Source organism: Zea mays, chromosome 6 (assembly GCF_902167145.1).
Source record: "Zea mays cultivar B73 chromosome 6, Zm-B73-REFERENCE-NAM-5.0, whole genome shotgun sequence".
NCBI classification, from domain to species: domain Eukaryota; kingdom Viridiplantae; phylum Streptophyta; class Magnoliopsida; order Poales; family Poaceae; genus Zea; species Zea mays.
In genome coordinates this window covers 98,158,693-98,172,045 of record NC_050101.1, presented here as the reverse complement: position 1 = coordinate 98,172,045, position 13,353 = coordinate 98,158,693, and the positions used below count along the sequence as shown (strand labels likewise).

At 44.9% G+C, this 13,353-nt stretch overlaps 1 protein-coding gene across 1 annotated transcript in view; it reads right to left on the bottom strand.

Moving 5' to 3' along the window:
• Window positions 1–1,497: 1,497 nt before the first annotated feature.
• Window positions 1,498–13,353, bottom strand: part of LOC103631217 (uncharacterized) — a 38,882-nt gene continuing 27,026 nt past the window's right edge. Inside the window, exon 3 of the mRNA XM_020540007.2 lies at window positions 1,498–2,368. Coding sequence (XP_020395596.2) covers window positions 1,498–2,368 — 871 coding nt within the window. The remainder of the gene's footprint in view (window positions 2,369–13,353) is intronic.

Here is a 13,353-nt window from a genome sequence, read left to right as displayed (position 1 = left end):
TTTTTTCAAAAAAAAACTCTGAAATTATTAATTTCGGCGGCCACCCGAGGCCGTCGAAAATAGTCGCGGGAAATTTTCGGTGGCCAGACACTCCCGCCGCAAATAATCATTTATTTTCGGCGGCTAGGTGTCAGCCACCAAAAATAATTGCTTATTTTCGGCTTGTTTTCCTGGCGGCCAGGGACCGCCGAAAATAGGCCTAAAGCCGCCGAAAATGACTGTTCCTGCTGTAGTGATGTTCATCATGCGCATGCATCGGACAAGGTAACATTTTGCAATCAACGGACACAGCATGCAAGCATGTCATCTGATTCGAGTTGCGTCTCTTACTCTCTTCCTACGCTAGATTCTTGGAAACATTGAAATTTCAGTCTGAACTAGTGAGTTGAACTGTTTGGAAAGATGTAGTATATATATAAAGGATCTATTTAGGTGTTGTTTGGTTTACATATTTGCAAGGTAATGAGTAACGGATAACTTTAAATCATGTTCGTTTAAGTCAGGGTCACACATAGGGGTGTGCGGCCGGTGCGCTTGTATAGGGCCTCTAATTTCGAAGGGCCCTAAAATATTTCCTACGCAGTGCAAGGTCATAACTCTATTATGGGGTGTGCGGCCAGTGCGCTTGTATAGGGCCCCTAATTTCTAAGGGCCCCAAAATATTTCCTACGCAGCGCAAGGTCATACCTTGTCTTCCTTTCAAACGTCTTAGTGTCAAACAACCAGTATATGTTATTTATTAAATTTTTATTCACATGTTCTGTTTGTGTATTTTTATGCCTCCTTTGGAATGCAAGAATTTCAGAGAAATCATACAGGAATTTCACTGAAAATAGTTCATTTTCACAGAAAAAATGCAGGAAACCGAAAAAATCCTGCATTCCAAATTGGCTTTAATAATTATAATATTTGATTATTCTTTTTTCATACGGTTTGTGCATGTTTATAAGCTTACTAGACGCTAGTGTTTCAAGATCCAACTATCGACATCATGTCTTTAACTAATCAATCTAAAAAATATAAATCAAAATATAAATCTAGTTATCGACATCATGTCTTTAACTAATCAATCTAAAAAATATAAATCTAGTTTTGAAAACCGTAAGAAAAACAAAGAATAGATAATCTAACTTAATGCTGATTTGGTGACCTGGGATCCCGGGAGGATTGGAGGGGATCAAGGGGGAAATTAGTTTATTTCCCTCTCAATCCCCTCCAATCCTCCCGTGATCCCCTTGCATTTGATAGTTCTATAAGTCACAACGTCTAACCAAAGCCTTGCATTTGATCGTTCTATTTTTCAAATGATTTATTGAGAATGGTCTTTTATTCAATAGTTTTGTACATGGGCTCGATTTCATATGATAAAATTTCTCTTGGACAGGTAGTAGCAGAATAAAATATGTTATGTCCCGAGACTGATGATTCTACCTCATTACACGTAAACAGAACATTAAAAATGCACAAATAATGGCCACCTAAGAACAAGATTCGGCCCTAAAGCACGTGAGAAGGAGGAGGCCTAGAACGATTGACGCCTGACGAGGTCCTAGTCCTACATCCTACTGTGCCTCTCTCCATACGATGGGACGCATGCTTCTTGCATTGCTTCTGCTCCAACAGCTTCCCCTCCTCCTCCTTGATGGTCTGGATGCTGCGCCGACGCTTGACTCCATCGGCTTTTTGGTAACCCTCCCGTAGCTTGCGTTTTGTAGCCACCATCTTCTCATTGTCGGCGACGGACGACTTCTTGGTCTCACTCATGTTCTTCCGGTGGTTCGATAAAATTGCTGCGGTCGGAAGCGTCTTCGTTGGTGGTACATAATGCTGCTTCTTGTGTTCCTCGGCGGTGGGAAGCATCTTTGCTGGTGGTACTTGTAGCCTCTTGCTGTGCACCTCGGCGGCGGCGGCAGGAAGCGTCTTTGCTGGTGGTACGTGCGGGTTCTTGTTGTGTACCTCAGCAGCAGCGGGAAGCATCTTCTTCTCGTCGACGGCAGCGCGCGGGAGCGGGATCTTATTAGCACAGAGACTGTCGAGCTTCTTCTTCACCGCTACAGCAGTGGTGCGGGAGGCTTCGATGGCCACCCTCCACCCGCGCACGACGTCGCGCGCGAGGCTCCGGATCCGGAACGACCCGTGGTTGCCGAGGGCGCCGACGGTCCTTGCCAGGTCTGTGGACGCTAGCAGGTCGTGCGGGACGGGCGCGACCAGCAGCGTCTTGAGGGATTCGACCATGACGTCGTCGAGCGCGGCACAGAGCTGCTCGGCCACGCTGTCATCCGTGGCGCCGCGGAGCAGCACGACGATCTCGCCACGCACGTCCCGAAACTCGGAGCGCGGGTAGCCGCATGCCTCAATCACGCCGTCGGTGAATCCGGCACTCCATCAAAATGTAATTTCATCATCCGGCACTCCATCAAAATGTAATTTCCTAACAGCTGGTTCAACATCTTGGTCAACTCCAAGTAAGAGACTTGTGTATCCTCCAAAGGGGATTGATATTTGATGGAATCGCCATGCATGGTTGAAGACTGACTTGGAGCAGCGCAGCTGTCTTTGTTTGCTATTGCATTATCTAAATACTTGTAATACCCAAATATGTAAACAATGAAAATAGAGTTGATCTCAATGTTTGGTGACCATTACCTATCATCACATGTGACTGATCATGTTTAAAAATGAGCAAAACTTTACTAAGACACAAATAAACCATTGCATCATATTGGAGTTTTGTTTGTGCATTTAATAAAATAATAATAAAATGAATAAAAATATAATAATGATGATGAGGTGAAGATTTAAAGGAAAAAGGGGAGAAAAGAAAGGAGAGTATATAATATAAAGAAAAATTTTATTTTCAGATTTGGTACTTCTTAATTGCACAAAAATAATAGACAATAAATTTCGCAATAGTTTGAATTCAAATTCGAATTCAAATTGAACTTAGAAATAGAGAAAAGAAAATAAAAGATAAAAATAAAAGAATAAAAAGCTACATGGGCCGACTGACTCCACTTCTGGCCCAGCACACCGCGCAGCCCAACACCAGAAGCCTGGCGCCGACACCATGGGGCCCATGTGTCAGCTTCCTCCCCCTCGCGTGGATGTCGTTTCACTGTCGCGCTGGCCCCACTGGCCAGCCACCCCTCCCTCGCGCTCGCGTCTTTCGCTGATGAACCTGGCCCGCAGGTCAGCTATTTGGGTGCCATCGCACGCTCACAGTCATGCGGGGCCCACGCACCAGCCGCAAGACCCGCTCGCCTCCATCTCGCCCACCTCGCGCGCATGGCGGTGCGCCGCAGCTGCAAAAATCGTTGAATCCGGCCCCTGCCGTTGAAGCGCTGACCACGTACGCGCCCATATAGTGCCACGACCCCCGGGCACGCCTAGTTCTCCCCTCATTCTTGCCCTCGCGACCGCCACTAACCCCACTGCAAACCACCGCCATGTCCGCCCGGGAAGAAGCCGCCGTCGGTGAATCTCATCACCGCGTGTTGTCTGTCCTCGGCGTTGGGCCGGGAAGATCGCCTTCGACTGGGAAAGTCGTTTGTGCCCTCAATTCGAGTTGAACCACACCGGAACGCGTGTAAGTGCTCGCCGGACTTCGGTTTCCGCCGTGCGCCGTGGGGAGCTGGGTTCGCCTCTTCGAATCGTGGTGAGTAGCGTCGTACGCAATGCCCTACGGTTACCGCTTCGTACTACTGCGATCGGAGTAGAGTTTAGGGGCAGCAATTGCAGGTGATGCATGCTCCGGCAACGACGCCGTCGTCCCTGGTCTGTGCGCCGCCAGAGTTTGAGCAGTGTCTGGGGCGGAGCGGATTGACCGCCGGGTCAGTTCTAGACGGCTTAGATTAGAAATTGCAATACCCCTTCGCCGCGTTTGAGCTGTACCGTTGATCGCGGATCGAGCGGCTGTAAGCAAGTATTAGTTTATAATAGCACTGGTCATATCCTGGACGTGGATCCTCGATCCAACGGTGGTAGGGGAACCGGGAGCGGGACCTCGGCCGATCTAATCTGGGCGCCTCGTTTCAGATCGGACGGCTGTAATCGGCCGATACCCCTTCAGCTGTTACATTTGTATAAGAAACCCTAGGTTTTCTCGGTTTCAACCCGCAGTCCAACCACGGTGCACTATGAGTCTAGGGTTTACTTGCGCCAAGCCCCTTGCTGTCTCTGGTAATTGGCGCCCAGTCCAAGGTGTTATAAAATCAGAGAATATTAATTAGAAATGGATTTTTAATATGAAAATATTGGCTAGAATTTGTTTAATTCATATAAAATGCATACTTAGTCCAAATTAACCCATTCCAATTTCTATAATTTTATAATATTATTGTTTATCCATTAGTGCCACTGTTTTTCCATGAAAGACACATTAAAATTTATCGCTCACTTAACATTGTATTAAATACATAAAACCTTTAGAAATTCATATCTTAAAATCTATAACTCCAAAATTTATGGTTCCTGTTCCTAGGATCATATTTTAATGTGTAGATTATTATTGTGTATTTTATTTACATGTTGGGTGTGATGTTAATTTTTGCTATACTATGTATGTATTGTGTTGATGCGAGTAGATGAGCAAGCTACTGTGGATCCTGAGGTCTAGCAGATAAAAGTTGTTGAGCAGGAGCTCATTGAAGGCAAGTTGTGCCCTTGATCACTTATTTTTACCCAGCCATGTTCTTATTAATCATAATGATCTGCATAGGTTAATTTTGATGGGATCCAATAGGTTACCCCAGTTTTGGCTATCTTTATACCTTGTCTTGCCACTGAATATTTTTGGGTAGTGCTTGCTATTGCTTATTGTGGTTCTGGGTATGGAGATACATTATTCATTATTACACTTTTATTCTCTGTTTATTATTATTGTTCATGTTAAGATCATTATGTTAATGGGAACATGGAGCGACCACCCAGGAAAATAGTGCTACCACAAGTGATGAGGACATCACTTCTATACATACAATGAATGGACCGATAACACGATCTCGTGCACGACAGCTAAATCTCCAGGAACGTTCTATCCTAGTCAATTGTGTTTCAGAGCTTATGCTTGGGGCCATGGATGTTTTGATGATTAGGTACCTTGGAGAGGACCAGCAAGGACTTGAGAAAGGCCAAGGTGTTGAGGAGGAGCAGCAAGGGCGGCCACAACAGGAAGGAGATCAAGTCCGACTCGGCTGCGACTCCATCTCGGGTTCCAGGACCAGTCTGCACTAAAATGGACGCCCAGGATGCATCCAGACTCCGATTGCGACGGACTTGATATGGTTGAAAAGATAAGGAGATTATCTAACTAACCCAATGGGTTCCACCTTAAAATTCATCAAGAGTCAATGACAATCGTCGAAACAATTCAGCGTTCAGATTCTGTTTTGGTGCTGCGACACCGTCTGTTGGGCCGTTGGGCCGTGTATCACGTCGAAGCCCATTAGGGGCGAGTCCAGGGGTCACACATGCCCTAATACTCTATTTATTTAGCAGCCACCGCCACATTAGGTTTTGGGGTTTTGCTTAGATCAATTCTGTCATCGAACAGTGTCGCCGTCATCGGTTTGTGAGACCCCATCCCGTAATCAATACAATTTTGGTTGCGTTTCTTTCCTGTTCTTGCTTGTGTTCTTGATTGCGCTTGCAGGGATAAGCCTTTGTGGCGAGGTCATTCGTGTGTCACGGGTGATAACCAACAGAGCCGTGGTGCAGTGATTGCGTGGAACCTTTCGCTCGGAGCCTTGGATCATCAACGTCGAGATCTCCACTCAATCAAGTTATCGTATCCCACGAAAGATTGGGCCGCGTCTTCTATGAATTGGTATCAGATTTCTAGGTTGCCCATGAGGTATAATCCTACCTTTAGATTAGTTTTGTTTCGTCCCATAGTCCACAAAAAGCAAAAAAAAGTACGATCAGTTTATTGCGACCTAAAACCATCTCCTTAGCCTTTGCACAATTCAGTTTTAGAGTTCGCAGTTCTGAGTTCATGTTCTAGGTTGAGTTTGGTTGCTGGTTTAGATTTGTTTTGGTTCAGTTTGATTGTGTCCATCCACTTCCATCCTATAAAACCGACCATATCTACAAAACAGATCCTATCTCTAAAACCGACCCTATCCACAAGACAGATCCTATCTCTAAAACCGACCCTATCCACAAAACAGATCCTGTATCTAAACCGACCATATCCACAAAACAAATCTTATCTCTAAAACCGACCCTATCCACAAAATAGATCATATCTCTACAACCGACCCTATCCACAAAATAGATCCTATCTCTAAAACCGACCCTATCCACAAAATTGATTCTATCTCTAAAACCGACCCTATCCAAAAAAACCGAACCCCCACCCTTCCAACACCTCGCCAGAAACCCTGATTCGGAGTCCAAACTTAAAACGGCCATAACTTTCACCTCGGAACTTGAATTGGGCCCATTTTTTCAAATCGCACATAATTAAATTTTGCATCCGATTCTTTCCGGCTTTGCCGGATTCGCTGTTTTGAAAATTCTCAAATTCGGCTTGGAAATAGGACTTCTCATTTTTTAAACATTTATTCCGATTTTAGGGCAAACTTGCAGAAATTCCAGAGGACGCGTCATTGCACAAAAAAAATCTGAAACTTGGTGTGTTATCTTCTTATGTGCTGCTGCAAAATAGAAAAATATAAAAAAAATATTTGAAAAAAATCGCAAAAAAAGAAGGGTAGCACATAACCAGAAACAACAGTGTTCTGTGCACCTCTGTGATTATTTTGCTTCAAGCCTGTTTTCTTGCTGCACCCATATACTTGTACCTCCTTTCTTGTGCCTTGGTCCAACTGTTCTATTACATTTTCTAGGCCAGCAACTAGGACGAGTACTTGGAACACTTATTCAGCATTGCTATCTGTTACTGACTTATGTGCCACATATATATATTTAGTCAGCCTTCCCAGAACTCCAGCTTTCTCTCGAGCAGAACAGGTACTCCTTTGCAATCACACCCATGCTCGTTGGACAGTCACACTGGTCACCGTTTGCCACCTGCAGTGCTGGTAAGAACGTTGTAAGAGCGGGGTAAGACGCTTCATAATTTGTATTCCACCACCACCACCACCCTAAGAGATAGTTGTAGGGTTCATATTGTTTGTTGCCTTTTTGTCTCTATTTTGTGCTAACAATGACAGGACCAAAGAATCAAATGGACAAGGACAAGGGGCCTAAGCTTAACGACGATGAGTGTGTCTCTCAGTTGGAATTGAAGGAGATGATGCGCGCGATGACTGAAGCTTTTAAAAAATACCAGGACTCTGCGACGACATCCTATGAACAGCTTGATCGATGAGTTGCTAAACTTGTTACACGCATGGACGTACTGGAGGCTCGTCCCCCACCACCAACTCCAGCCCTAGCTCACTCTCCTGTGGACGACGACGATGATGACGACGATGTTTATGCACCGCTACGACAACGCCTCGCACGTAATCAACAAGGTATGGGAGGTAATGGTAGACGTCGTCATCATAATTCTGAACCAGACCATGATCCATTTGCTAAGATTAAGTTATCTATTCCACCGTTCATGGGTTCTTATGATGCTGAAGCTTACTTAGACTAGGAGATGACGGTAGAACAAAAATTTAATTCCCATCTTGTTCCTGAGCAGCATAGGGTTAGACAAGCCACTAGTGAATTTAGAGATTTTGCTATCATTTGGTGGAATGAACTTGTTAACACACGTGTTGCACCACAAACATGGAATGCGTTAAAGGAGGAGATGTGAGCTCGCTTTGTTCCCCCTTCTTATAGACGTGATCTTCGAAAAATTGCAACGCTTAGATCAGGGAGACATGTCGGTACAAGAATACTACCAAGAGCTTCAGAAAGGTATGCTACGATGTGGGGTAGTTGAGGATCCGGAGGATCAAATGGTTAGGTTTTATGGGGGGTTGAGGCAGGAGATTCAGGATATTGTTGATTATAAAGAATATCATTCTATACAACGCTTGTTCCATCTTTCTATGTTGGCAGAAAAAGAATTGCAGGGTCATCAACAGCGGAGGAGCAGCACTTTCGCGCCACACCAGCCACCGGTGCAAGCCAAGGCGTCATCCTCTTCGGGCATACAGACGTCCACATCTTCCTCCACCAGCGGCACACGCAGCACTGCACCTTCGGCATCACAGGGACACAACAATAGCAAGTCCTTGGTGCCTTCAGGTGTTGCAGCAAAACCTGCTACGACCACCTCTTCCACAGGCCGCTCCTCCGACATAAGTGCCACCGCTGCCAGGGACTTGGCCATATTCAGCGAGATTGCCCCAGCAAACGGGCATACATTGCTACTGGTGATGGTGGGTATGTTAGTGCTTCTGATGTGGAAGATGAAGATATTGTTGGAGCTAACATTGCAGAGACTTATGATGGTGATGAAGAGGTTCTTGGTACAACAGCGACCGAGACCTATAAGACCTTGATTGTGCAACGAGCTTTGAGTGCCACGGCTAGTGACAACGACAACAGACAGCGCCACAACCTCTTCAACATGTTCCTCATCGTCAAGGACTGCCGTGTACATACCATCATTGACGGTGGTAGCTACAACAACTTGGTGAACGTTGAGGTGGTCAAGAAGCTTGGCTTGACCACACGACAACATCCCCACCCTTATCACATTCAATGGTTTAACAACAGCGGTAAGTTCAAGGTAACAAAAATAGCAAGGGTGCATTTTTCTATTGGCTCTTACCATGACTTTGCTGATTTCGATGTGGTGAGTATGGATGCTTGCTCTCTTTTACTGGGACATCCTTGGGAGTTTGATACTGATGCTATTCACCATGGTAGATCTAATAAATATACTTTCATGCATAAGGGAAAGAAAATTGTGTTGCTTCCTATGACTCCCACTGAAATGGTCCACTTTGAACATGAGAAAAAGACTAATGCTAAGCAAAAAGGTGTTTTGAACTCTGAAAATCAGCAACCTATTAAGTTAAAACTCCTACTTTGCTAGCCACTAAATCTGATCTTGTTGAGTTACATGCCTCTGTTGGACTTTGCTATGCCTTAGTGTGCAAAAATGTTTTCTATTCCATTGATGATACGTCTATTGCTTTGTCACCGGCTATTGCTAACCTTTTGCAAGAGTATATGGATGTGTTTCCCTCTGAGATACCCCCTAGATTACCACCTAAGTTGCCTCCAGATTTTTGGGTTAGTTCCACCTTTAACATTTCAGATTTGAAGCCATATATGGGTGACAAAGATGAGATCGAGTCGAGGACGACTCTAGTTCAAGAGGAGGAGGATGATGAGGACATCACTTCTATACATACAATGAATGGACCGATAACACGATCTCGTGCACGACAGCTAAATCTCCAGGTACGTTCTACCCTAGTCAATTGTGTTTTAGAGCTTACGCTTGGGGCCATGGATGTTTTGATGATTAGGTACCTTAGAGAGGACCAGCAAGGACTTGGGAAAGGCCAAGGTGTTGAGGAGGAGCAGCAAGGGCGGCCACAACAGGAAGGAGATCAAGTCCGACTCGGCTGCGACTCCATCTCGGGTTCAGGACTAGTCTGCACTAAAATGGATGCCCAGGATGCATCCGGACTCTGATTGTGACGGACTTGATATGGTTGGAAAGATAAGAAGATTATCTAACCAACCCAACTGGTTCCACCTTAAAATTCATTTGGAGTCAACAGGAATCGTCGAAACAATTCAGCGTTCAGATTCTATTTTGGTGCTGCGACACCGTCTGTTGGGCTGTTGGGCCGTGTATCTCGTCGAAGCCCATTAGGGGCGAGTCTAGGGGTCACGCATGCCCTAATACTCTATTTATTCAGCAGCCGCCGCCACATTAGGTTTTGGGGTTTTGCTTAGATCAATTCTGCAATCGAACAGTGTCGCCGTCATCGGTTTGTGAGACCCCATCCCGTAATCAATACAATTTTGGTTGCGCCTCTTTCCTGGTCTTGCTTGTGTTCTTGATTGCGCTTGCAGGGATAAGCCTTCGTGGCAAGGTCATTCGTGTGTCACGGGTGATAACCAACGAAGCCATGGTGTAGTGATTACGAGGAATCGTTCGCTCGGAGCCTTGGATCATCAACGTCGAGATCTCCACTCAATCAAGTTATCGTATCTCACGGAAGATCGGGCCGCGTCTTCTATCAACAAGGGTAGTATGGGATGCCCTTGGCTGATTAACTAGGAAAGCTAGTGGATGACTACCTTAACTGATAGGGGCAAGGGCAGTAGGGGAGTGGTCAGTGTAGGGAGGTCCTTGGGTTGATTTTGCTGCGATGGCGGTTAGGCGAGGGATCCCTGCACTAGAGCTTCCTATAAACTGCAGCGGGTTTTCTGAAGCTAGTGGAACTTTGTAAAGGCCTCTAGTGTTACCCTGACTCGCCTCCTTGATAGAGGTGTATGGGATTGGCCGTCTCTTAGCAGATGGGTAACATGACTTGTGGGTAAAGATGTGCAACCTCTATAGAGTGTAAAACTGGTATACTAGTCGTGCTCATGGCCATGAGCAGCTCGGACCCTCACATGATTAATCTATGGAGTTAAAACTTAATTTGTCATTATTCATCGCATTGGGATTATTTTATTATTAATTTTACTTTTTATTACTAAGGTTTGGTATTTACTTATACTTAGTAATTGCTAATAAAATTTTGACCAACTTATAAAAGCAATGATCAGCTTGAACCTTTATTTTGTTGATCAGCCTTACACTTCACATGAACTCCCACCTTTGGGCGAGTTCATGCACATTATTCCCCACAACTTGTTGAGCTATGAACGTATGTGAGCTCACTTTTGCTATCTCAAACCCCCCACAGGAGAAGAACAGGTGGTCGAAGAGGAGCCGCCTAACACTGAGGCATTCGACTTGATCTAGGTGGCGTCTCCCAGTCAGCTTTGTGGCACCAGGGAATAATATTTAGTTTGCTTTATTTTATCATTTATTTTTGTAAGACTTCCGCTATGTAATAAGTACATTTATGATAATTATGATATTTATCTCTATGCACTCTGTTATTATATGTGTTGTCTTCTCTGGCGCATATATGAGATGCACTCGACTTTGTTCCTTAAATCCGGGTGTGACAGAAGTGGTATCAGAGGAAATGTTGACTGTAGGACGAAACCTAGATAGAGATGGACAAAACCCTTACCTACTTACCTTACTCTGATTCTTTCTATATTTATATTGATCCTGTCTCACCTTCTACTGTTCTACTCTGATTATTCTTACCTTTTCTACTCTGAGACAAGATGGATTTCACACCTTGGAATCCTACATTTATGACCTTTTTAAGAGATAGGTGACCTAAGACAAAAATTAAAATTATTTTCTCTATTAAAAATGTTGGTTGATTGTTCTGATGATCAATGCTAGATTTGCTTCTTTGATTGATTGAAATAGAATAGATGGACATCTTAGTATGAACCACCATAAGGTAATGAATTAGCTTTAGTAGGTGACACACTTAGCTAATAAATCCCCAAAGTAACATGCTTCGTAATTACATGCCTTGTCTACAATCCTTTCTTTCTTACCATATGTTTCTAACTCAGATGGTCAATACCAGGAAGGGTGGTGGAATTGATCTACCTCCCAATCGACACACTCGGAGGATATTCACACAACCACAACAACAACCTGAGATGGATCCTCCCAATCCTCCACCAGCCGAAGCTGATCCCGCAGTTACAGCCCAGATGCGGATAATGCAGCAGATAACAGATACCATGACGAACATGCATGCATAGATGCGGTAGGGACGCCAAGAGATGCGCCAGGAGAGAGATGCGCCAAGAGCGAGAGGTGATACACCAAGAGAGAAGGGTGCAGCAGCAACTGCAACAGCAGCAAGCACCACTGCCTTCACCACCACCTCCACTTCCACCCCGGGATAAGCACCGGGAATTTATGAGTCACAATCCACCGACCTTCGCCAGTTTGCCAGATCCACTAGATGCTGATGATTGGCTGAAGTCAATTGAGAAGATGCTCAACATCACCCAATGCTCTGACCGGGAGAAGGTTCTTTATGCTTCTAATCGTCTGACAGGTCCTGCTGCTGACTGGTGGGATTCTTATGTTGCTGCCCATGATGCTGCTGATACTATTACTTGGGCGGAATTCACAACTCAGTTCGGAAACTACCAGATTCCTACTGAATTGATGAAGATCAAGAAGGAGTTTCTGTCATTGAAGCAAGGCAACAAGTCTGTCAACAAGTACCGTGACAAATTCATCCAGCTATCAAGATATGCTCCTGATGAGGTGGCAGATGATGAAAGGAAGCAAGAGCACTTCACAGAAGGACTCAATGGGCCCCTACAGTATGCACTGGTTGCTCACACATTTCCATCATTTCAGAGACTACTGGATAAGGCTCTTGCTATTGAACACAAGCGTGTTCAATTGGGAGATTTGAAGAGGAAGGCCATTACCCAGGGGCACGGTAGCAGCAGTGTTCATCCTCGCTACGTTCCACAGGGTACACCAAATCATCCAGGAGGAGGACCACGCCTAGCTCAGTACACTCCACAGGGGTCTCCACAGACACCTCCCACTCGTCAGGCTGCCCCCACTGGCACCCTGGCGAGGCCTACAGGACATAAGACTGGCCCTACATGCTTCAAGTGCAGTCAGGTTGGGCACTATGCTAATGCTTGTCCGGTGGGGAATTCTGGTACACCAGCTCAGAACAAGCAACAGACTCCTGACAAGGGATACTCTTTTGCTAGGGTTAATCAAGTCAGCGCGGATGCTATTCCTGATGGTGCTGACATCGCACTTCGTATGTTTTATATTAATGCAATTCCTGCGACCATATTATTTGATTCTGGTTCTACACATTCATTTATGTCTGCTCGATATGCTAACACAAATGAGATACCACTGCAAAATATGAAAACACCAATGATAGTAATTACACCTAAAGGGCCTGTTGAGGCAAATCATATGACACAAAGATTGACATTAACAATTATGGGAAGAGAATTCTGGGCTACTGCTATAATATTAGAGGCAAGTAGTATAGATCTGATCCTTGGTATGTCATGGTTAAGAAAGGCAAAGGCCAGTATACTATGTGGTAGGGGTACTGTAGAACTCACCAGCCCTAAAGGAGAAAGATTTCAAGTTGAAATTGCAGTAACTACCTCTTCCAGATGTGCGATGTTCTTTATAGTGGAGGAGTTTGTTGGTGACAACATCCGTGTGGTTAGGGATTTTCCAGATGTCTTTACAGAGGAGTTACCAGGGATGCCACTGGAGAGGGAAGTTGAGTTTGTTATTGATCTCTTACCTGGGACTGCTCCTATTTCTAAACGCCCCTA